This window comes from Trematomus bernacchii, unplaced genomic scaffold, assembly GCF_902827165.1.
Source record: "Trematomus bernacchii unplaced genomic scaffold, fTreBer1.1, whole genome shotgun sequence".
Taxonomy (NCBI): domain Eukaryota; kingdom Metazoa; phylum Chordata; class Actinopteri; order Perciformes; family Nototheniidae; genus Trematomus; species Trematomus bernacchii.
In genome coordinates this window covers 736,068-760,800 of record NW_022987821.1, presented here as the reverse complement: position 1 = coordinate 760,800, position 24,733 = coordinate 736,068, and the positions used below count along the sequence as shown (strand labels likewise).

The 24,733-nt window shown below is 41.6% G+C and overlaps 2 protein-coding genes across 2 annotated transcripts; one reads left to right on the top strand and one right to left on the bottom strand.

Moving 5' to 3' along the window:
- Positions 1-2,176: 2,176 nt before the first annotated feature.
- obsl1a (obscurin like cytoskeletal adaptor 1a) lies at positions 2,177-13,777 on the top strand. The gene is made up of 24 exons (XM_034151168.1): positions 2,177-3,290; positions 4,027-4,296; positions 4,431-4,691; positions 4,785-5,090; positions 5,297-5,563; positions 5,669-5,944; positions 6,068-6,182; positions 6,328-6,488; positions 6,642-6,914; positions 7,032-7,307; positions 7,414-7,689; positions 7,791-8,066; positions 8,153-8,428; positions 8,519-8,788; positions 8,881-9,147; positions 9,229-9,498; positions 9,588-9,854; positions 10,223-10,489; positions 10,607-10,719; positions 11,031-11,184; positions 11,403-11,564; positions 11,875-11,979; positions 12,090-12,356; positions 12,446-13,777. The coding sequence occupies exons 1-24, from the start codon at positions 2,177-2,179 to the stop codon at positions 12,721-12,723; spliced, it is 6,567 nt and encodes a 2,188-aa protein (XP_034007059.1). The 3' UTR covers positions 12,724-13,777.
- Positions 13,778-13,870: 93 nt separating this feature from the next.
- LOC117498959 (carboxy-terminal domain RNA polymerase II polypeptide A small phosphatase 1-like) lies at positions 13,871-24,569 on the bottom strand. The gene is made up of 7 exons (XM_034151171.1): positions 23,698-24,569; positions 18,665-18,813; positions 18,363-18,464; positions 17,453-17,509; positions 16,852-16,944; positions 16,160-16,345; positions 13,871-16,083 (listed from the first exon to the last, which is right to left on the bottom strand). The coding sequence occupies exons 1-7, from the start codon at positions 23,768-23,770 to the stop codon at positions 15,955-15,957; spliced, it is 789 nt and encodes a 262-aa protein (XP_034007062.1). The 5' UTR covers positions 23,771-24,569; the 3' UTR covers positions 13,871-15,954.
- Between the last annotated feature and the right edge of the window lie 164 nt (positions 24,570-24,733).

The window sequence follows — 24,733 nt, the reverse complement described above, 5'->3', positions numbered from 1 at the left end:
TTTGTTAACTAGGAAAGAACAGGTACTTGCGGGAGGAAAGACAAATTCAACATCACGTCTATTTCTTTATTTTTGGGCTTCCTATCCCTATCCATCTATCCTATCCACCGAAGTCTCATATATTGTTTGACACAATTTAGAGAGCTGACTGATATTCGTCATGTGTCATATCATCTAATTCCTAGCCTTGTCCAATTCACTTGAATGCACTACAGGCATCCAGATATCTTAAGGTTTCACAGCAATTGACCAAATCTGAACAGGACTCATTAAAGTAGAATATTGTTATAGCTACAATATAGAATGGTCAGATTACACACCATATTTAGGGACATCTTAATTAATAACTGCCCGTCTGATCTTGATTATACTTGGATTGGTAATGAATCTGCCCTAATAACCCTGTATCATTATTTAGTGACAAGTGGCAAGCTTTTATTCCTTTTTTCAGTTGTATGTTAATTCTTTAGATCACTACTTTATATCAAACTTTTCTTACACTGAGCATGAGTCATGACTGAAGGAGCTCCAGCAGTTGGGGTGTCCTTCTCCTCCTAGGCTTATCAGGGGATATCTGTTGAGCTGAGTGATCCATGGCAGAGCTCGGCCTCCCCTCTATCTTTAGTGTGCCCTGCTCTGTGAGTGGACAGCCTGACTTTATCTGGCCCACTGTCATCGAAGCTGCCGGTATTTTTAGGTGTTGGCCTGCAGTGGCAGCAGCTGTGAAAGCATTTAATGCCCCCCCCCCCAGCCCCAATTCCAACTCTCTCACTCTTTAGCGGTTGGACAATGACAGTATCAGAGCTGACGCACCAACCGAGCACTCGGCTGAAAGACTGCGGTCACTTCCTTTTCTGCCACCTAACGTCAACACGACCAATCTCGGACTCCTAGACATCGAGTGTGAATGGAAGAGTTCTTTTTCCTCGCTTGCTATGACTCTCAGTGACCAGGAGGTGTGCTAAATGTGAGCCTGATCCACAAACAACAAACCAGAGACACAAGGAACAAGAGCTGAGGAGACTCACAGAGCTTCACGTCAGAGCAACAGAAGGAAAGCTACCATTTCTACCAACTAAGAATCGTTTAAAAAAAAAAGGACACATGAATGAACAGATGCCAGCGTGAACGTCTCGAGAACAACATCTTCTGATAGACCTCGCATCAGAGACAGAATGCTTTAAGGACGGCAACCCTTATAGAGGTACGTTTATCCTGTGAGTTTTCTAGTAACTTTTACAAGCTGTACTGTCACTGCATATGTCTCTACTGTATACACACTGCTTCTTGACATTAGGACTAGTTAAGTATAATCACTTCCAACACAATGCTCAATGAGTATTTAGGCCTGTTTCATATCTGTATTGATCATTCAGACTTGTCAGAATATCTGTAGTACTACCAAGAGCTATTTATTTAGCCAAGACATGATTGCATGATCTGTGCTGTTCAGAGGATGTGCATCAGTTGTGTGTTGAGTCATACTTTACAGCAGCCAAAATATAGGGGAAACAAATGGGACTCACAAGAGAGACTGATGTTATTGACTTGCTGCTACATGATAAAATCATAGGCTGTCATGCTTGATTCATACTACACTAATGGGTCAGTTTTGTCTTAGTTAGTGGCTGCACACTGCACAGTTTGTAGGCTATGTGACACATGGCCACTGCTGCTTTTTTTGGACAGACTACTTTATAAATACACACTTCAATGAGTTACAGCACCAGCTGAGAGATGTGAGTGGTTTATGTTTGCCACAAACACCTTTATTAAACCAACAAGCATGTGATAACCACCTTGACTAAACCCCAGGTAAGCCTTGCTAACTTCATTAAGTATTTCAAATACTTGAAACTCTTTAAAACACTCTCTTGCTCTATCTTAATCGGATTTAAGTTAATAAAATAGTCCTTTATCAACACACTCAAGATTTTTCTCAAAGATATCTCACAATTGATATGCAATCATCTGGTTAAGGTCAGGTTCAGGTTGTGCTACAGTCAGCACAAGAAAAAAATGTAGTCATTTAAATTGCCAATACAGGTTTGTGCTTGATTTAATAAACATTTTCTCTATTTTACAGCTCCTCCACAAAAGATAAGAGGCTCTTATTGAGGTGATCCCACAGCAAAAGAAACGTCTCCATTCAAACCAGAAGTAGGGTGACCTTATCATGGATATTTTCGGAGGTGCTCCTCGAGTTCTGGGCTGCCCACGCCCTGTGCTGGCACAGTGTGGCACAGACGCAACCCTGAGGTGCCAAATTGGTGGTGACCCTCGTCCTGATGTGATCTGGGAGCGTAAAAACATCCAGATCATGTCTGAGGGACGCTACAAGCTTTCTGAGGAGGGGAAGGCTTACTCACTAACCATTACTGGAGTAACTCTGCAGGATGCTGGCCAGTATATTTGCAAGGCCATAAATAGCGTAGGTGAAACATGTGCAGCAGCCTCTCTAAAAGTGGAGGGAGAGGCCCAGCAGGTCAATGGTGTGCAGCAACCAATGAAAGAAAATGGAGAATTTGGAGGACATCAGAATGGATACTGCACGGTGAATAATGGTGAACACAGGAAACAACAAGAGGAGGTTGATTTAACGTCTGACGATAAACCACGATTCCTCATCAAGCCCCTCTCTTTGCGCGTGGACCGCGGAGAAGATGCCGCCTTCTCCTGCAAAATCTGGGGCACGCCACTGCCTGAGGTGACGTGGGAGAAAGACGGGAAGAAACTGAATGATATATTCGAGAGTGCACACTATAATATAAGCAATCAAGATGGCAACTGGTTCCAGCTCAAGATCTACAGGACGCGCATGCCGGACAAAGGAGTCTACACCTGCAGGGCCGTCAACTGCAATGGCGAGGCCTTGGTCGGTGCCGTCCTTCTTGTTGAGCCCGTACCGGAGCGAGAGGAGAGTAAAATGTCCTCGAACGGTCAAACTAACAGCCAGTGGTCGCCGAAGCAAAGAAGCGGGAGGCTCAGTCTGTCGAGGGTCATAGAGGAGCCACCTGTCAGGGCGTCTAAAGCCAAGAAGTTTGCCGTGGCAGAGGGTAAACACGCCAAGTTCCGCTGCTTCGTGACAGGGAAGCCAAAGCCGGAGATCATTTGGAAGAAAGATGGGATTCCACTACTACCCGGGAGGCGCCATCTGATATTTGAGGACAGAGAGGGTTACTACACGCTGAAGGTTCTGTACTGCAAAGTGCAAGATACAGGACTGTATGTGTGTGCAGCTTCAAACGCGCTTGGAAACACCCTCAGCGCTGTTCACCTGTCAGTCAAAGGTAGGAGATAGCGCCCTGCTTTTCCTGCAATTCTAACCGGTAGATAAAATATAAAATAGTATAGAGCTGTTCAAAATGCCAAAAGACTGTTAGATAATCTTCATTCTTGCCAAATAACAGCAGAGAGCCTATATATACCAACACACATTTTCCACAGATTCTATGCCATTGTTAGTAAATATTTTAGTAACAGCTAATGGCCCAAATGCATGAATCATTGTGGCTACTAATGCATCCAACCACAAGCGGCACTTGTAAGGGCTAATTGCTTTGTGAGCATTGTTGAAATGCATGGAATCACCTTTTAAAGTGGCTAATTATTTTGTTCTCATCCCTTGATAATGGGTAGATAATTCTTGGGGTCACATGCCTTTTCATACGCACAACCCTGCGTCGTGCCAGCTGCCTCTATCACAAGTGTCAGTTAAGTCGTCGGGTCAACATGCCAGTCTTTAATGTGTAGATGATGTAGAGTGCCATTACTGCAACTGAACGCGGCTTAGAACGTGTTCAGCAAAGGCATTCGACAGTCAAGTGATTGGAAAGAGGTTTTACTACAATGGAAAAATGGTTCTCGGAAACAGCTTTTGTTCTCATAATCCCCATACACCTTATTACATGTTACTGAAAATATGTAATGTTGTTACTATTACTAAAATCATAAAAAATCTAGAACTCATCCACTCATTTTTGTTCTTTAAAACATCTTAACTCAGCCATTCCCTTTGGTCTTTAGGCCCGGCTGTGCGGTTCAGGCGTCCATTAAGAGACGTGGAGGTACAGGAGAGGGATGTTGCCGTGCTGGAGTGTGAGGTACCTGATGAGTCGCTCCCCTCTGCCTGGTACCTGGAGGACCAGCGGCTGATGCCCAGCAATAAATACGGGATGGAGCAGAAAGGAACCACACGAAGACTGACCATCCAGGATGTTGGGACGGACGACGATGGAGTTTACCTTTGTGAGATGCCGGATGGAGGGAAGAGCATCGCAGAGCTATCAGTTAAAGGTTTGTTTTATTGAATGAGGGTATGCATGCAGTATTCAAGATTTGTGGATCAAAGGTTAATAATAAAGGGAAATAAGACAGGATGAGTTAGAACATTTTCAAGCAGCCAGGATTGTAATGTATCTACTTTACAGGTTCTATTGTTCGTAAACTTCCCCGGAAGCTGGAGGTCCTGGAGGGGGAGAACGCTGTGTTCTGCGTGGAGGTGGAGCACAATGATATGGAGATCCTCTGGTTCAAAGACGGCTTGATGCTTCACGAGACTCAGCAGACCATCCTGAAGTCATTTGGCAAAACGCACATTCTGGTCTTTGTCAACGTGGCCTATCAAGACACAGGGGTAGTTACTTTTGTCTCAGGAAGATCCAAGACTTCATCACGTCTCAAAGTCAAAGGTACATTTGAGAAATGATAAACAGAATTGAAATATTTTAAGATTTGCGTCTTGAAACAGACTTATTATATTATTTGTATTTTCTCTCTTTTAGCAACAAGACATCTTCCTCCTATCTGCCCTGTGGAAGCCAAAATGAATTCGGATGGACTCAACGGCGCTCTTCTCACCTGGGTTACTGCTCCCAACAGCCAGACCTCCACCCGATCCATTTTTGTCGTGGAGAGACAGGAAGTGGGCTCCCAAGAGTGGCATAAGTGTTTCACCTCAGAGAGCGCCACTTCAGCGGATATCACCAGCGACAGCGTTCCGTGCGAGGGCGACTACCGGTTCCGGCTCTGTTGCATCAACAAGTACGGGCGAAGCGGCCATGTGGAGTTTCCCAAAGTTGTCCATATAGGTGAGGAATCTACTGTAAAATACAGTTATACATGTGTTATTCTTTGTATTTAATTGTAAACTTGATTCAATTCAGAAATGTAAGTTGCCGATTTCTAAAAGGTAACGTTTTATTGCAAATTATGGAAACCAATGGCTACGTGAAAAGTCATGATGACACAACAAAACTGAATAATTTGTTTGCTTGTCATTACGTTTTTTCCTCAGTTCCTGGGCCAAAGATCTGCAGCAGGCTCAAAGGTTGTGAGGTTCTGGAAGGAGAAGAAGCTAAGTTCTCCATCGAATTGTCTGCACCAATGGTTGGAACTTGGTTTTTGAACAGCGCTCAACTGCAGCATGGCGGACGGTTTTCATTACAACAGTCCCAAACACGGCACTCATTGGTAATCTGTGAAACTCGCACCGCAGAAGACTCGGCAGAGGTCACGTTCATAGCCAATGGAGTCCGGGATTCAGCTGTGCTCAAAGTTATACGTAGGTGTAACATCTGGTATTTCTGTGAAATTAAAAGCTTCTTTAAACGTCCGGGATTTATGTATTTCTTGGAGTTTCTTCCATTTTTTCTTTTTTTCTTTATAGCTGCTGTGATCAAATTCAGTCCACAGTCAAACGTGGACAGCAATAAGAGGGTGGAAACTGGTGACGCCATTGTACTCTACTGTGAAGTCTCCCACCCTTTCGCAAAAGTCTGCTGGTTTAAAGATGGCCAGGAGCTCCAAGTGACAGACGGCCTTAACATCCAATCAGATGGGAACATGAGGAGGATTGTGATTCAATCGGCTGATGCGTCCCGCTCTGGAGTTTATACATGTGAAACTTCCGGAGATGTCATTACATTCAATGTTGCCGTTGCAGGTAAAACGTGTTTTTTTTAATAGTTGATTCATTTCAGTTCCTATTTTATATTTTTATAAGTTACTTATCTGCATCATGTAAATAAACAAAAATCCATATGCCTTTCTCCCTGTGTTTGTTCAGGTCCTTCTGTGGAGTTCAGTCCGATCCCAGAAGAGGAGCTTCATAAGAGCAGCATGGAGCTGGACCCCGTAGTGCTGCTATGCAATGTCTCCCAAGATGATGCCGAAGTCGTGTGGTAAGAAAATGAGGAATCATTTATGTTGTTCCCATATAGTAACACTGATCACTGGACTTGATATAAAGTTTTGTATTTTATAATAAAGTATTATTTGGTCACCATGTGTTTTACAGTAGTCTGTGTGTGATATTGTGTGTCCCAGGTATAAGGATGGCTGTGAGATCCAGCCCACTGAAAACATCACTCTGCAGGCAGAGGGAACCATGAGGAGGCTGATCATCCGCTCTGCAGAAACTTCAGACGCTGGCAGCTACACCTGCCAGACAGGAAACAATAGCATGGACTTTACCGTCAATGTTAGAGGTACAGGGACATCTCTGCCTGCTGTTGTTCCGAAGAGTGTTTCAAAATATATCTATTTGCAATACAGTCCAAATCATCTCTCTTTATGGATATTAACAAACATAAGCTGCATTATAAATCTGACCTCCCTTGGTTTCCTCAAACTTCCAACAGAGCCTCCAGTGATGATTGTGGATCCTAAGGATGATATTGTGATGGAGAGCTACATCTCAGAGGAGGTCAACCTGCAGTGCGAGTTGTCTCGCTCCAGTGGGAGGGTGCGCTGGTATAAGGATGGCCAGGAGATGGATGAAAGTGACAATGTAAAGCTGATATCTGAAGGTCCTTACAGGAGGCTCACCATCCTCAACGGCTCAGTGGACGATGGCGGAGAGTATGTTTGTGAAACAGATGGAGACTCTGTCTTTTTCCAACTTAATGTCAAGGGTAAGACAGAGATTTGTCTTTGTGCCTTTTTCTGATATACTATACATCTAATACAAGTCTGTGCCATTTTAAAGTATTTAAAAATATTTACATTTAACTATCCTCTTCATGCATCAGAGCCCCTGGTAAGAATCATTTCCCCAAGTGAACCAGAGGTGGAACTGACACATTCGGCATCCGAGAGGATGGAGCTCAGCTGTGAGATCTCTCAGGCGGATGCCCCGGTCCGCTGGTACAAAGACAGCATGGAGGTAGAGGAGAGTCCTAACCTGATCCTGGAGGTGGATGGGGCCCATCGCCGGCTTGTTATACCCTTTACATCTGTGGATGACGCAGGGGAGTACATTTGTGACACTGAAGATGACTCTGTGGCCTTCCTGGTCACTATTGACAGTAAGAATGAAAGTGTGACTTTTCAAAACATCTAAATATTTTGAAGGGAATAATATCCCGTATGACTCTTTCCTATTAAATTATTTGAATCCACCTTTTCATTTAGAGCCCCCAGTAACTCTTACTCGTCCAGAAAACACGCCGGAGAAACTGGAGAGTTTTGCTGGCAAACCAATCGTCCTGGAGATCGTAGTGTCCCGGCCAGGTGCCGAAGTGAAGTGGTGGCTAAATGGCAGAGAAGTAGAGGAGAGCAGTAACATTGCAATCACTGAGGAAGGGCTCATCCATCGTCTGACGATCCACTCTGCCACCCCAGAGGATTCTGGGAAATACACCTGTGACGCTGCTGATGATAAAATAGATTTTGAGGTTAAAGTTTCAGGTAAGAGGCCATGTTTTGGAGATGATTTCTGTCCCAAAATGCAATTTTAGAGCACACCAAAATGTCATGTTGACTCTAAATATGTAATTTTGCATTATCAGAGCCACCAGTGAAGATCCTAAGAAAGTCAGAGATTAAGACAAATCTGAAATCTCTGATTTCTGATGACATTGTGCTGGAGTGTGAGCTCTCCAGAGCCAATGCTGTCGGCAAATGGTACAAGGACAACTGTCGTGTTGAGGACGATGAAAGGTTCTGCCAAGAGGAAGAAGGGGCTTTCCGCTCATTGGTCATCCTCGCTGCTGAACTTGGAGACTCAGGAGAGTACTTCCTGGATGTCGGAGATGACAATATCAGCTACCATGTTATAGTAGAAGGTAGAGTTAGTTAAGTGAATTTGTTTTTGATTTGGTTTAGAAATAACTCCTTCCACTTATCATCTGTCTTCTTCTCTTCTCCTTAGAGCCTCCAGTGACAATCATTGGCAACTCAAATGACCCTGACAACCAGGAGATGGTAGCAGGCGATGAACTGATCCTGGCCTGTGAAGTGTCCCGTGCCAACGCCCCCGTCCAGTGGTTCTGTAATGAGAAGTTGCTAACCAGTGACTCCCGGACCTACATTGAGAGCTATGGCACTCTGAGGAAAATTATCATTTCAAATGTTCAACCCTCAGACTCTGGGAAATACGTGTGTGATGCTGGGGACGATAAGATGATCAGCGTTGTCAAGATTCAAGGTAAACACTCAGTGATGTCTCCAGAGATATGATTAGCAATAGGATTGTATGGTTTTCTTATAAATGACTCTCTTTCCTATTCTATTAAAGAACCTCCAGTTACGTTTGTGAACAAGGAGGATGACATTGTAGTGACAGGTTACGAAGCAGAGAGCGTGACTTTGGAAAGCTACGTTTCCAAGGAAAACGCCATGGTACGTTGGATGAAAGACTGGACGCCTGTTGAAGGTGAACGTACCCAAGCTCTCGTGGAGGGCCATAAGCGCACCCTTACAATCAATCCTTTGAGACGCTCTGATGCTGGCGAGTACACGTGTGACGTTAACACAGACCAGATCCGCTTCGGCCTGCTGGTGAAAGGTCAACATTTTAATTTCAAGTTGTCATTCGATAAAATTGTTGAGCACTAAAGTATGGAACAACATGATAACTTGTTTTTTTCTGTATTAAAGAAATGAGGATAAAGTTTGTGATGCCACTACGAGACACTGTGGCCCATGCAGACGGTATGGTGACCCTTCGCTGTGAGGTGTGCAAGCCAAAAGCAGATGTCCAGTGGCTGAGGAATGGAGAGGAGGTGGTTCCAGGCAGAAGGTTCACTATTCGGGCGGATGGAGTTGAGAGAAGCCTGACCATCCACCGTTTAATCAAAGAGGATGCCGGAGAGTATGCCTGTGAGTCCAAAGACGACCGGAGCGTGGCAATGCTGAGAGTTGAGAGTAAGTTTTGCCTGTGATCAGAATTTCTGTCTTTTCTTAAGTGAGCAAGCATGGTCATTCACTTTTTGTATGTTTCTTCAGTGCCAAGAGTAGTGGAGTTCCTCACAGAGCTCCACAACACCACTGTGCTAGAAGGAGAAGATGCTACGTTCAAGTGTGTGGTGTCCCCTGAGGATATCCAGCTGGTCTGGCTCTTAGACAATGAGCCAATCACGCTGGGTGATCGTTTCCAGGCAAACCAGAACGGCCTGTGCCACACCTTGGTCATCAAGAAGTGCCAGATTTTGGACTGTTCTAAGATTACAGCAGAGGCGGAGGGACAAATGAGCAAAGCCAGCCTCAAAGTTCAGGGTAACTATTTCATGAGAGGAAAAGAGAGTATTAACACAAAGCAGCAGTTCAATGTAACCTGTATTTCTGTGTCTCCTCATGATGTTCAGAGGCTCAGGTCATGTTTATAAAGAAAATGGAAGCTGTCATGGCGGAAGAGTTTGGAGACGCCACCTTGGAGACAGAGATCAGCCTGGAGACGGGAGAGGTTCAGTGGATGAGGCAAGGAGTGGTCATCCAGCCTGGTCCCCGACACACGCTGGCCCAGAACGGCTGTAAACGCAGTCTCAGCATCCAAAACCTGAACCTGTCAGACAGGGGAACCTACCGCTGCGAGACTCTGCATGACCGGACGCAGGTCAAGCTCAATGTAGAACGTAAGTGATCCGGGGCACGATGAGGATGACAAACAGATCAATCTTCTAGTTGTTTCAGAACTAACAGACAGAATCCTTTCTAATGTTTGGAAAAGGAAATAGGTGAGATCTAGGCAACAAGATAACAGGACATATAGGAGGTGCTTTTCACAGTATGTCACAGTGCAAACAGATACTAAGAATAGCAGGGCTCGACCTGTATGTGTGAAAAGGTTTTTGAAACACAGCCATGCTGTTATTCAATGGTGTCCTGAATGACACTGTGATAATGGACCATGGAGTTGTGATGCTATAAACTCAACTGGTTCCACTACATAATGTTTTCACTCCTCTCGCTAAATAACTCGTCCTTATGTCTTCCAATCCAGCGCGTAACATCACTATCCGTAAGGGCCTGACTGACCAAGAAACCTTAGAACGAGAGACTGCTTCCTTTGAGGTGGAGCTATCCCACACAGATGTGGAGGGAATCTGGCAGAAGGATGGCATCAGGGTGAAAGCGAACAACCAGTGGAGGGTGAGCACCAATGGCCTGGTCCATAGCCTCACCCTGTCCAACCTCACCCTGGAGGACACGGGCACTATTGTCTTCACAGCTGAAGGGGCGCGCACCAGCGCTAGGCTCACCATCAAAGGTAAATTCTGGCCTTGAAACTAACTTTATCTAAATGTTTAAATAACCCAAAAATATGAGGGGTCAATTCATAAGTGTTATTTAATTGGCTCATTGATTGATTTTGTTAAATAAACAGAGCCTCCGGTGTCTTTCCTGAAATTGCTAACTGATGTCAGTGTGGAGGAGGAATTGCCAGTCACTCTGGAGTGTGAATTCTCCAGACAAAACATCGAAGTCAAATGGCTTAAGGTAAAACAAGTCAATAAATGCTCTCCTTTTTTGTAGACTATGGTTTGGCTTATTGCAGAGAAATGTAAGATGTGATGGAGACTCACGGAGCTATTGATGTATATGTGTTCATCTAAGACAAAATCATTTAAAGAAATGTGTTTCTAAAAACATTTTGTATAATAATTCCTGCTTGATATCAATGAAAACAAATAAACAGTTGTTTCAATTCTGTAGAAAATTTACAAAATTGAGTACACATTAAAACAGATGTACTGAGATCATTTTAGATGAAGGAGGAATACCTGGGTTTCTTTGCTTCTGTGAATCAGGACGGGAAGGAGCTGAAGGCGGGGACAAACTGTCGGATCTACTCCATGGGCCGGAAGCGGTTCTGTCAGATCATGCAGTGCACCCGGGCTGACTCTGGAACATACACATGTGACACGGGGGAAATCAACACTTCCTGTTCACTGGAGGTTAATGGTTAGTAACAGGAGCTGCAACAAAACACATGACATTAAATATTAAAAACAATTTCAAGCAACAAGGCAACGTAAAACAAATTGATATTTATCTTCTCAGGGTTATTCTAAGGGTTGTGTGTGTAGACACTGCAAATTTGTTTTTAGCTTATAAAATATCTCCCTCTACAGGATGAGAAAGATTATGTTGATTCTTATATCTCTTTACTCACCTCACAGAGCATAAGTTGGAGATAGTGCACAATCTGGAGGACCTTTACATTCAGGAGGACCAGAATGCTGTCTTCATGTGTGAGGTTTCTCTGGAGGAGGTCACTGGGGAGTGGTTCAAAGAAGGCCACAAGATCCGGCCCACAAGCACCATCAAGATCCGCACTGAAGGTACCAAAGGATGGTTTTATTATAGATAGGACTGACTAATTTCAATAAGATTGAGAAATAACTTAAATAGTACCTAATATGTTGTGCTTAATGTCTAAATGTGGTAGGTAGAGTTAGTGAGATAACAAGAATATGGTATGAAAAATAAAAAATTAGGGGAAATGTAAAAAGAAAGTCAAAATGAATAGAAAGGTGTTACTGGACTAGTGATTATAGGGTGTGGGATGACCTCTGGTGGGCAAATAGTAAATGGCAAGGTCTGTGAAAAAACAGAAAGCAAAAATAATCTATGTATTTTTTTCACCTTCAGGATCCAAACACTTCCTTCTGATGTGTAACGTCAAAGCTGAAGATGCTGGGGAAGTCCGCTTTGTAGCCAAGGATGTTGAATCTACAGCTTACCTCGAAGTAGAAGGTAAATTCATATGAGATTAATATTTTACTTTAAAGTTTAATTGTTCTAGGATGTTGTCATCTTAATAATTGTCCAATTAAAAAGTCTCAAAACATTTCCTTTCACTTCAGAACTCCCTGTTTCTATTGTAAAACCCCTGCGAGATCGAACGGCCCTGGAGAAACACCGCGTGATCCTTGAATGCACCGTTTCCACGCCACGCTCCAGCGCAACCTGGTACAAGGGCAGTGAGGAGCTGGTTTCCTCTGATCGAATTGAGATCCTGTCTGACGACTGCTCACACAAACTGGTGATCCAGGAGGTGTCTGTGGAGGATGAGGGCAGCTACACCATCGAGGTCGGGGAGCACACATCCAAAGCCAAACTGATGGTGGAAGGTAAGTTGTGAAATATGAGTTGTTATAGGTTAACAAATAATTATGAATTAGTATTTCTTACCATGATAACACTTGTCTCCTCTGTGCAGCCCAAGCCCTTGTAATGGTGAAAGAGCTGGAGGATGATGAGGTAACCGAGCCTGAGGCCGCATCTTTCCAGTGTGAGGTGTCTGTAGACATAAACAAGGCTCCTCTGTGGACTTTAAATGGAGAGACTCTTCAGACGGGCCCCTCTGTCCGCCTGGAAAGCCACGGGACGGTCCACAAACTCACCTTGAAAAACACCAGTGTGGACATGAGTGGGGTGGTCAAGTTTACCTTGGGCAAGGCCAAGAGCAGTGCCACACTCACTGTAAAGGAAAAGTAGAGAAAGAGAGAAAAAAGAAAGTGACTCTGAGAGAAAGAAAGTGAGAGAAAGAAAGTGACTGCAAAATGGGACACTTTCATGCCACCTTAAACTGTTAAACATCCATTTGTCATGTTTAACAGTTTGCATTTCCCTGTTCTGAATGTAATTCAAATTGATGGTATTCAGTCAAGTTAGACAGACCGTGCATGTTGAACTTGAGGCATGTCAAGTTATTCCTTTTTTACCATGTAGATGCTATTTAATTGCCTGATTTTTAATTGACTTTACATTATTGTACTCTGATAAAACTCCTCAAAATAAAACACCAAGTAACAGTGGTTAATAACATGGTTCAAATACATGTCATATGGTTTCTAACAGAATATTCCATCAAAATGCACTGGCACAGTTTTCTAATATTAATGCTAAATAAGCTGTGTTTTATTGCATTACAAGCATAGCTTCTGGTACATTTAATACAGCATTCACCATTAATAATTGGAAATAAATGGTTGAAAATACAAATACAACGTGTAAACATTACCTCACACGCACCGAAGGCAGACTTTTAGCGGCTAGCTAGTTAGCTTGAGCTACAGTTAGCTTATGCTTCTCAAATTACCTATTGGATGGCTAGCTAATTTGTGAAAATAATTTAGTAGAGAAAGAAGATATATTTCTCTGACGTGTTTATATGAATACAATGAGAGTAATCATTCAACTTACGTTCATCAATTCCCCATCAACATGACTCCAAATGCTAATGTTGCTCTGCGTCAGCTAGTTGTGTAACTGGGCAAACGTTTGCTAACAAGTTAGCCGACAGGTAGCTAATTAATGTTGATACACTGACAATGTTTACAGCCTGTTATGGTGCCCCTAAGTGACCGGAAAACATATTATTTTGATGGAATACTAATATTTAGTTATATATTAATGATATATGCTTACCTTTTATCAGCACCCCTATTTCTAATCATGCTGTGATTAACAGGGGAAACGTTGTCAATTAAACATAGGGAATTCAGAAATGAATGTTAAATATTTGTTTATGATGTGTTATGTTAAACAAAATATATATTATACACCCACATTTTCACAAATGCTACTTTTTCAATCAATTTGTTTTAGAAAAAAGAAATGATCAACAAAACAACACTTGGACCATCTTTCATTTAGCATTTATGGAGAGGAAATGGCATTATTACATACAGTCCATATATAATTTGGTATGATAAAACAGGTCAAGAAAAATGAAAGGTTACATCTATTCAATCATGAGTAACATGAATATTCCATATATTAATGAACATTTGTTTGCTGTATTACTGTGCAAAACAAAATATACATATCTACTGAATGTGTGAGAATTACAGTTGAGACATGTGATGATGGTTCACATAAAACACACACCAAAAATGACAACCCTGTTATGTGCCTACAACAGTATGATGCTATCATTTTAGTAATTTGCTGGTGTTTCTGATGCATTTATTACCTATTAATATACGAGGTAACCAACCAGGTCTTGCATAAAAACAGCAAGAAAAATGTTTCCCCTTTTGGAAAACGAATTGCAAAATATTGTATAAGAGGACCACTCCACGGTGAGAAAAAGAAATCAGTTATTATTTAGGAAAGACATTTGATTGACAATATTTGTTAAACATAGAAAAATAACGTTATAGCTCTTAAATGGCGGATTTAATTGTCATCCCTGCCCCTGCTATGGAGGCTCTTCGTCAAATCCACGGCTTCATTCATCGGTGTCAACACATGGTATTGTCAACGCATATGAGGGGGGAAAATAACACTGCTCCAACAAACTGCTGGACCTCAGCTTATAGAGCTTATCAAAATATACAGATTTAAATGTGTACGACCCAATCAATTCCACCGTCAAATCATTATTTTTTTATAACAGTTGCTGATTTTGAGTGAATAATAAGCAGAAGCAGTAATTTCACTGTCTACCTCTTCTGTCTTTTCTCTATTAAACTCAATTGTAGCTGCACTAGAACTACCTCACCTTTACGGCATGTCAATCCAACAGAATCCATCCAAATAACAGAAAAGAGGTGCAAAATAAATCACCAATAGCTGTTTATTAAAAGTGTCACAGTGTGGATTTTTCCTTTGAATCTCGACACATTTCTATTATAAAGTCCTGAAATAGTTTCCATCCAATGTGTACCGCTTAGGGAAAAATAAAATGCACTTTGTAGCTTAAGACAAGCCAAACTGTGACCTTTCCTGCATCATACTGCCGCTAAAACAGCCTGTGTATGCTGCGAGAAATTCAAGTTTCGTCAGTGGCTTTAAAACGAGGACCAGAAGCCATCAGAGAATGTCTCTGGGATCAATTGTTTCTCATTTTGGCTGTCCATCAGGCTTTAAACCACCTTTTGAAATCAGCTGCCCTACTATCACTGTCATGTGCAGATGGTTGGATTTCTTATTAGTGTCTTACTGCTTGTTTAATAGGGCTCAATTCCCACTTATAAAACTATTTTAAAAGGGATTAGACGTGTATATTGATTTTCCCTGACCTAAATTCCCACAGTTCAATAGCACTGAGAGGGGGGACTGTACTTGTAAAGTGCTGTCCAATCCTTTTGATATTAGTGAATTATAAACACCTGATCATATTTTTTTTTTGTCAGATTCATCCATAACACTGTCATGATTATTCAAAAATACTTGATCACATCACTCTAAAATTACAAAGAGGGATCACATGCCTGAAAAAAATTAGGGTGTGAAGTGAATTTTGTTCAAAAACAGACATCTACAGTACGTGTACACTATCTTCTCTTTCAATGACAAGACCGACAAGGCTTATTTGTACGTAAATCTACCTTTTTCACTTGCTTCCTGCTTACCAAAATCCTGCATGTTGTGCATCGAGGAGAGAAGTCCAGTACCCAGTCTGTGTCCAAAGGATTCATGGCTACAGATTTAGCAAGTTCAGTGACACTGCAGAAATATCCTAAAACATTCATCCATGCTTTCCTAGGAGAAAAGTTACAAGCTGATTTTCAGAGGAGTTTTCTGTTTGACCAGGAGGTGGCAGTGATGACGCCATCGAAGTCGCTGAAGACTCCCAGAAGTGTTGTTGTGATTCTGGGGAGGTGAAGGCTCGGTCAGCTGTGAAGCAGTCTGGTTGGCAGTGAGAGCTGGAGCCTCTCCGGTGTGGGTGATTTTTTTTATCTGTACGCCGTTTTGTTCAGAGCTGAGATGAGAACACCGTTAGCTCGCGGCCCCTTGTTGCTTGAGCACCGTGTAGACGTTATCCACTTTGCTCAGCCTCTCGAAGAAAGGCAGGAGGTCCAGGAGCTCCGTGTCGGACATGTCGTCGAACCACGAGGCCACAGGCACCTGGATGAAAACGCAAGTCATCAGCATCAACGTTATTTTTTTAGATCATGACTCAGGTGCGGTGTGTTATACTCACTGCGTTATCGGGGTGGAAGATGTAGGAGGCGGGGGAGTTGTCCACGATGATGACTTTGTTTAGGTCCCGGCCCAGGCGACTCAGGTCCTTGACGTAGTTTCCTCGGTAGAAGACGCACGACTCCCGGAACAGGCGGGAGCGGAAAGCGCCCCTCTTGTCCAGCAAGTCGGAGACGGGGTCTGCGTACTGAAAGAAAAAAAACACTAATAAATTAGATCAGTTCCTAAACCAACGCAAGCTTTCAGAAATAAAAAAACAACACAGACAAGTGTAGTCTTTGCTGCAAAAGGTTGATAACGTCAGTTGTAAGAATAAGTGTTAATTAACTGTAAGTTAATACAATAATAAAAAGGACGTGAGCAGGTTTGTGCCAACTTTCAAGTAATTATTGTGCTACCAAATTTAAGTCACACCTCTTAAGAGTTTCCTTTTGACATTTTGCCCACCCTATTGCTGGAAAACCTTTTCCCAATGACACTTTTTCTTACTTCCTACCTCTAATTTTCAATCATTTAAAATGTGAATAGTCAAATTCTCCATTGCTGTTCTGTATCCAACACTGGCTTCTGCAATTATTCAATTTCCCTCAGCGATTTAGTTTTAATTCAACTACAAATGTATGTAATGTACAAGTATTGGTTTTGTATTTATTGACACTGAGCAGCAGTTGGCAGCAGGGCAGTATTTCTCACCTTGGCTAAACTGGCAGTGAACAGGACGCACTCAAACAGCTCCCCCATTCTCTTCAGGAACTCGTCGACATGCGGCCGCTTCAGCACGTACACCTGGAAAACACAGGAATGTATCAAACCGGCTGCTGCTTTTTCAAAATAAAACATGTTTCTACAAACCTTCACTGTCTGAGGAACCATGGCGCTTTCTTTTGCTGTATAAAATAATCTTTGCTTCCTGTGCCACATGGGTGTAGTCGTGGATGTAAATCATTGGAAATGTAATATGAAGATACTCGTATAGATCACTGAGAGCATTTGGCTCCTAAAGTAAAGACTTGTTTCCTTGAAGTTCTTCCTTTTTTTTCTCCTTTCCGTGGCGTCGGAGGCTGAAGGGTAGCGTTCCTGAACCAAGTCATCCGGAATAGGCTTTGCTTGTCTGAACAAACCTATCCTGGATTACTTGAATCAGGCCCAGACCCACAGAGTGTCAAGCATCTCCATCTTCAAATCCCTTAAACACCGGCAGCAGCTTCTACACTCAGCAATTTAAAACAACCGCAAGGGCAGTGAGGCACTGATGACAACACAGTAAGGACATCGTGTGTGATGCAAACATTACCTGGTGTACTGTTCCATCTATTTCCACAGGAATGATGAAATCTGCATTGTTCACAGGCTGTTGGAAGGACAACAAACAGGACTCAATTGAATATTAAATGATTGAAATATTTGTATTCTATTTTCTCTTTTATTGGACATTTTAAAATGGAGCATTTTTCTTAGAAATCAAATCCCCCTTGGATGAATAAAGTATTTTTATTCTGCTTCTTTAACATGGCTGAACAGCAATATAAAGTCACAAGAAAGTCTGGTTACTTCCAGGAATGGCTGCAGGCTTGTTTTACAAAACACTAAATTGTTTCTCTTACCGTATGAAATATCACTGTGGTGTTATTGCAGGACAGAAGCAGGTAGAGACAAACAGTCTGCAGTGTGAGTGTGAGTGTGAGTGTGAGTGTGAGTGTGAGTGTGAGTGTGTGTGTGTGTGTGTGTGTGCGCGTTTAGGAGCGTCTGTGTTTATTTGGGTTGGAGAAACAACTCATTTTGGTTTGGCGTTTGTCATCGATACTAAAATGTCACCGACAGAGCGAACAACAACAACCAGATGTGGAGATGTGGGCCTGATGCAGACTTGTTTTGCTATTTAACCTAACTATCTTATGCTGTAATGTGATCACAGGGGACAACTATGTGTTTTACAGCCCCTTTGTTATTAAAAAGAAAAAAAGCCGAAATGATTTCTTTAAGTCCATGCATGATGTAAGAAATGAGGGCGAGACACTGCAGGCATTGTTTTCTTTAAGCGCTGCTCCATTTTCAGACAAATTTGCTCCCATAACAATCATTTTGTCAGACTTGCGGAAAGTTAATCTTACTTATTTTATCTATTTGCATCTGTAGATTTCTGAATTCCCCTGTTTGATTTGCATATAGAAACCTAAGATATATAGATAACAGTTTTGCTTTACCTTAAAAGAGCTGTGAACTAACGTCTCGTCCAGATCTATCACCACACAGATCTTTCCCGAGTCTTTTGACTTCACTGGATGCAGAAGTGGCTTTACCTGGTTCTAAAAAAAAAACACAAAATTATATTTATTCAAACCAGATCACAGCAATAGGTATATACAAGTATTTGAGGGATGACAGAAGGAGAACTAAATATGTAAATGCGGTTATAATCTGGCTTGTCTCTGAACACAGATTTGATCTTTCCACTGCTGTCGAAACAGGAGAAACATGCCACGAGAGAGACGAGGGGTAAACACACCTTGGAGACGGTTCCGTTCTCCTCCACTAGCAGGGGGGCGTTGTTGTTGACCGGCGGGGGGTCCGGCTGGTCTCGACACAGGCAGCAGAAGAGGCTGGAGAAGAGGCCGCGGCTCCGGGGCTTCTTGGAGGAAGGAGCCGGGGAAGAGCCTGCAGAGAGGAAGAGCAGGTCACCGAGCTGCATTCTGTCTGTCTATTTTAAATACCAAATGACGTTAACCATTAACAGCAAATTAAAACGACTATAAAAAAATGGCTTATTCTTCCCTTCTTCACGGTACAGTAAGCAAACAACACATCCTAACCCCCTGAAGTTATAGCTATGGGGTGCATATCGGAGGTGACTTGAATTGTTCTGCCACCAGTTGTTTTTTTTAAACTACATGATAAAAGCTCCAGCTGATTCCTGTCAGCAAATGTTGGCATCAGGTGATTGAGTTTAGTCTCGCAGGCTTATCCGTTGATCGCTGAGCTATGGCAGAGCAGGAAGTGTGCAGCTCAACAGCTATAATAACAATAAGACTCCTTACAGTACTTTGCTGTGCTTTAAAACTTCCTGGAAACAGTTTTTTTTACGTGTACTGTAAAGTCGTTTTATTGACAATAGTGCAATAAAAGTGGGTGGAGACCAAAAATGACATTCAAGGTAAAAAAAGAACGCAAAATGCTGCTTGTCCAATCTTCTTTTACATTTGTGTTTTTTTGTGTTATTGATCAACCCTAACTCTTTATTTAGTATATTAGTGTACTTTTTATTTTGACTTTATGCGCACTGTCCCTTTGCTGTTACAATGTAAACGTATGATCATGGATTTTAGACTTTATTTTCTTCAGTTGAACAATTTACCAAGTGGTTCTTCAACCATTCCCTTTTAAATGTAGGTCAGTCATTGAGATTATGTCAGCGTCCACAAAAGTGTGTCAAGCCAAACGTCCAATTGCTTTATTGCCCTGTCCCATAAATCTCCTATTAACACTTTTCTGTCTCTTTATCCCCCACACTCCCTCTCTCCGTACGTGTCTGTGTTACCAACACACAAACCTCCGTTGTGCGTCTCTCTCTCCGCTCTTTTATTCAAACCCTGCCATTCCCTCCTGCTCCATTTGTGGATTCAAATCCTGTCTGACCCTCCGCTGGCCTCTGCCGCGCTCAGGCCAAAACAGGAAGAGGAAACAGACGGGTATCAGAGGAGGAAGCTGCTGCTGCCTTCATGTTTTAGTGTAGCTACAACGGGCTTATGACACACAAATCCATGTAGCTTCTTCCCAGTCACTGTCATGGCAAATCCGGGTTCAGCTAGGAAGAAGAAATTGGTCATTTGACACATCTTAGCTGTGAAATAAATAAAGGATCTTATTCAGTGCCTTATGACATTAATCACTCCCTTATGTCCTAAATTCATTTTGCTCTCCTTGTTGCCTTTTTCACTCCCAAGTGACCTCACTCCCTCCCTTGAGTCCATATCCTTTCCAGCGTTCACTCCCTCGCCCTCATTCACTTCCTCCAGTCTCCCTTAGTTTCAATACTTTTTTCACACGCCTTTCACCATATAAAATGACCTACCCTAACCCTGAAACACAGTGTAAGCTTTTTTAATTCATAAAAGGGAAGGAAGAAAAGGAATTTATGGAGTACAGCTGAAATACTGCCGACGTTAGCTAACAAAAGATCCCCTTTCTTCCTAAATCTGAGTCATCAAAACATGTGTATTGGACGTACAGTCCTATACAATCTGTACAAATGTGGAGACAAAACAATGGTCATTGTGTTGTTCTTAAAACATATTTCAAATGCAGATTAAATGCACTGTAGAGCGCCATAACTATTACCACTATCACTATTATCTTGATTAATCATTATTGTCTTTAAGTTGATTTTGTAATTTGCTGTCATGCAGCAGTAAATCTTCACGTTTTGGATAATATTGAGGCCGTAACGGAACCGCGGAAACAGACCGCGGAAACGGACCCCGCAAACGATAACGGGTCCCAAGGTGGATAGATCTGCAAACGGAATGCTCTGGGGGGCCAAACGGCTCAGTGTGTACGCCCTATACGATCATTTCCTGATAACGATGAAGCCATAGCCCCACCTCTCCCCACCTCTGCTGCACACTGCTGTAGCATGGTCAGTACTAGCTACTGTCAGTAACTACTGCTACTGCTACTGCTACTGACCATGCTACAGATGCTAGTGCAAAATCTACAGCTCCTCTACCACAACCATCAGCAACAAGTGGACATGGAGAATTACATGAACTACATGTTGCTAAATCCACCGCGGGGCATAAACAGAAGGGCAACCATGGCAACCATGCTCGGGGGTCTTCTTCGCTGCTTTTGGTGTATTTTGTGGCGCCACTTACAGGCCCGGCATATGTACTACAGCGTCTCCAGCGCTTTCGAGCGGACTCGTGTGAACGGAATACTTTTTTGATATCGTATTCGGTTCGTTTGCTTTTCGTATGCGTTTGCGTGTAAATGGGGTCTAAGTCTCTGTTAAATCTGCTCAAGACTTTATTTCATTTTCACTTTAAGACTTCAATAATGCAGAGAAAAGCATGTACAGGCTTGGAGTAAACTAGCAATGTGTCAAAATATAAAATACCACAAGATGCAACTCTACCTAGAACCAAAACCTCATTCCTGAAACAGAAATTCCTACCTCAACATGTTCTCTCCTGTCCCGTAACTTATAAACATTGAATAATTCATATGCTGATTTATCACAGCGTGACATCAGTGTGCAATACTTTTATCAACCCAGGGTTCATTTTAAAAGCCTTAATCATTTTGTGTAGTCGACGCTCCCACTCCTAATAATGTCTGCCTCTTTGACAGCTGAGAAACATGTTTAAATGTGCTTTAATCTTGAAGAGAAGTTTCATTATTTGAACTGAATGGCCTTTTAAACAGCTGCTACACTTTCAGGGGATAATAAAACTCTCCAATAAAACAAACTAATGAAACGTTTAGATTAGTTAGTGATGTCATGGTTATAAAACGTTCAAGTTCAAATGAAAGAAAACAGAAACAGCATGCAAAAGCTCTTTAGGTTGCAAAATATTTGTTGTTGGGATATATATATTTTTGTAATCCTCTGGAGCAGAGAGAGGACCTGTGGATTATTGTTATTGATTAATGCATAGGTGTTTCTTAGGGTCAAAAACACTAAACTCATAACTTAAAATGAAAGTGTTTAGTTTATTTAATAAAAGAGCATATGTTCAATGTGAAAAGTGACAGTAGATAGATTAGTTGCAATTTGGTGCTATAAATATGTATTATAAAAAAGAAAGAAAGAAAAAGACAAGACAATGGTAGGGGAAACACTGTATTGGTATTTATTATTTTGATATTATTTATTTAAATGTACATATACATTTATCATTTATTTTTGTATTGGTTTTTCAGTTGAATTATACGTTCAGGGTAATCAACAGTTAAAAAGATACTGTTCATTGATTGATTGTCGAAAATAAATAAAATATTTTTGATTTGAAAAAGATACTGTTCAAATTATTATTTGCTTTACAGTTCAATAAATTGATGTTTTCAAAGTCAATGAATAATCGTATTTAATAATCGTGATATCAATTATTGACCAAAATAATCGTGATTATGATTTTTGCCATAATCGAGCAGCCCTACTTTGACCCTATTTTCTTGCAATGCAGTAAGAGACTACTCCTGTCAGCTTATGTCATTTAAGAATAAAATAGTTTTGTACTAAATAAAGGGTTTTAGAAATGTAAAAGTTTAGAGAATTTCTAAGCATATAACAGATGTTATCAGTCGTAGTGACATGACTCAGTTTATTAAGCAACACCTTGTTCGGTTGTGCCGTTGAGAAACACTTACATACCACATCAAAGATGGCCGTACATGAGCAGCCATTAGACATCTATAGGATGTAAGCAAATGTATAAGTTAACCCTCAAAAACTATAGAACTTTAGTCGACCAAAATTATCCTCTTATTGAGTCTCAGAGAAACTGATGGTTCTCATCATGTCGATATCTCTTAATGCAGGAAACAGAGACAGCATGTTTTCAAAGAGTGGAGAAAAGGATATAAAAGATTAAAACACACATTCACAAGAAGGCCACTGCATGACTTCAGCCACTTATCATGTAGGCCTATCCACCATATCTTAAGTAACAGAGACTATTGAAATACTACTGTGGTTTGCAGGAAACGATACGAGACAGTGGTCAGTGGATTATTCAATAACCTGTGTTCACACTCTGTGGCATCTCATTGGATTGTGTACAGCAGCAGTGCTAACATTGCATGCTAGTGAACACAGATCTGATAAAGTTAGTGTAACATTGAGGAAATCTCAATGTTACAGCTTCGTTATTGAATTAAGAGGTAAACAGAGCAGCATTGTAATACAAATAAACTGATTTCATAGCCATGGCAGCAAGATAGAAGAGATAACACATGCATTCTTAGGATAAAATAATAAGATTTTCACACAGACACACTTTTGAGGATTTAATATATCCATTTATACGAAGTGATAACAGATTTGATTCACATTAATTGATCAGTAATCATAATCCATTCATATCACATGATTCTGAAGTGTACTTTAAGTTAGACTTTGAATGCATGACTTTCACTTTCAACGGTAGGCTACATGTATTACAATATGTTTTTGCTACTTTCACTAAGTTAAACATCTGAGTATTTCTTCGATCACTGATAATGACTGTAGGACATTTTCATGTTTTTATTTATGTCTTATAGCTGCATAATTGCATTGGTACGTCACTTCCTTTACTTTCATCACAGGCCAAAGGGCCGCAGCCCTAATATGCAGAAGTGAGAAACAGTGACAGTTTTAGTGCTGTGACTTTTAATCCACTTTACTAATGTTGCTATTCATACAAGTGCAAAAGTTGTTGAAGTAAATCAGATCTCAGTACGGTCTGAAGTGAAGATCGTGAACTTTCACTCACGGAGCAGCAAAACTTTTTTCGGGGGGCATGAGTGCAAAACACAACCGGGACAAAAATAAAGACTTACCCTTCTCCCCTGCGGCTTTACTCCCCTCTTCATCCCGGCTGACTTGGGTGATTATTGAGGACGGATTGTCCATCACATCCAGGTCTGATCTACAGTGCTGACCTCACACTTTAAAGTTACAGATTGATCGCTGACTCGGTGTGTTAAACCAACTTAACATGTACGGAAAAGAAGCCGAAACACCCCGGGAAACATCGCAAAAAGTATCTTACAGCACGTCCATTACACGTCCGATGTCGGATACACGCTAAAGTTTGAAGTGTGAAACTTAATAAAATATTTGTCAAGGAGATGGCAACTTTGATTCAATATGGTGCTCAACTCCGCTCGCAATTTCAAGATACAAACATGGAGGTTTCAAGGCTTCCCATTTACTTAAAGTGGCGCAGTAATGCAATGGCTGCGGACAACACTCCCACTCCTGCTGTTTGCAAGTTTGCAGATGGTCCCTTAAAGTAGCCCGAAACAAAGTTACTCAAAACTTAGCTAGTTAGCTGAGCTAGCAGGCTAGCCACACATCACTTATAACAGTAAAAGTTACTGCTTGAAAAAAAATATTATGCCCTTTACACTTCTCACGATGGGTACTATTTTTGTAGCCTATGCTCAACTATGCGTCCATGACATTTACATTAGCCTTACGTAATTTACTATTAGGCTACAGATAGCAAAACAAACTAACTTTAGCTAACGGTTCTTTCTGTGATACTACGCAGCACAACACTAATGACGCAGTTTACACCACATTTGCTACTTATCGACTTGCACGTTTATGTATATGTGGGTCTGTACTACTGTAGTTGTTGTGTAATGGCTAATGTAAGTGAAAACTTGCCCAACAGCAAAACTTTTTGTAGAAGTGGTGTTAGCGGCACAGAAACGCCCAGTTTGGGTCCCCTTGAAACTGCCTCTAGTCAGGGAGCGTCGCACAAGTGCCGTCTCTCTGCCTGGTGTACATTTATTTCTCATTCAAAATACGGTAGCAGGGGAATGTCTGGCTGCGTGGGTAGAAATACGCTTTTTTATTATATATTAT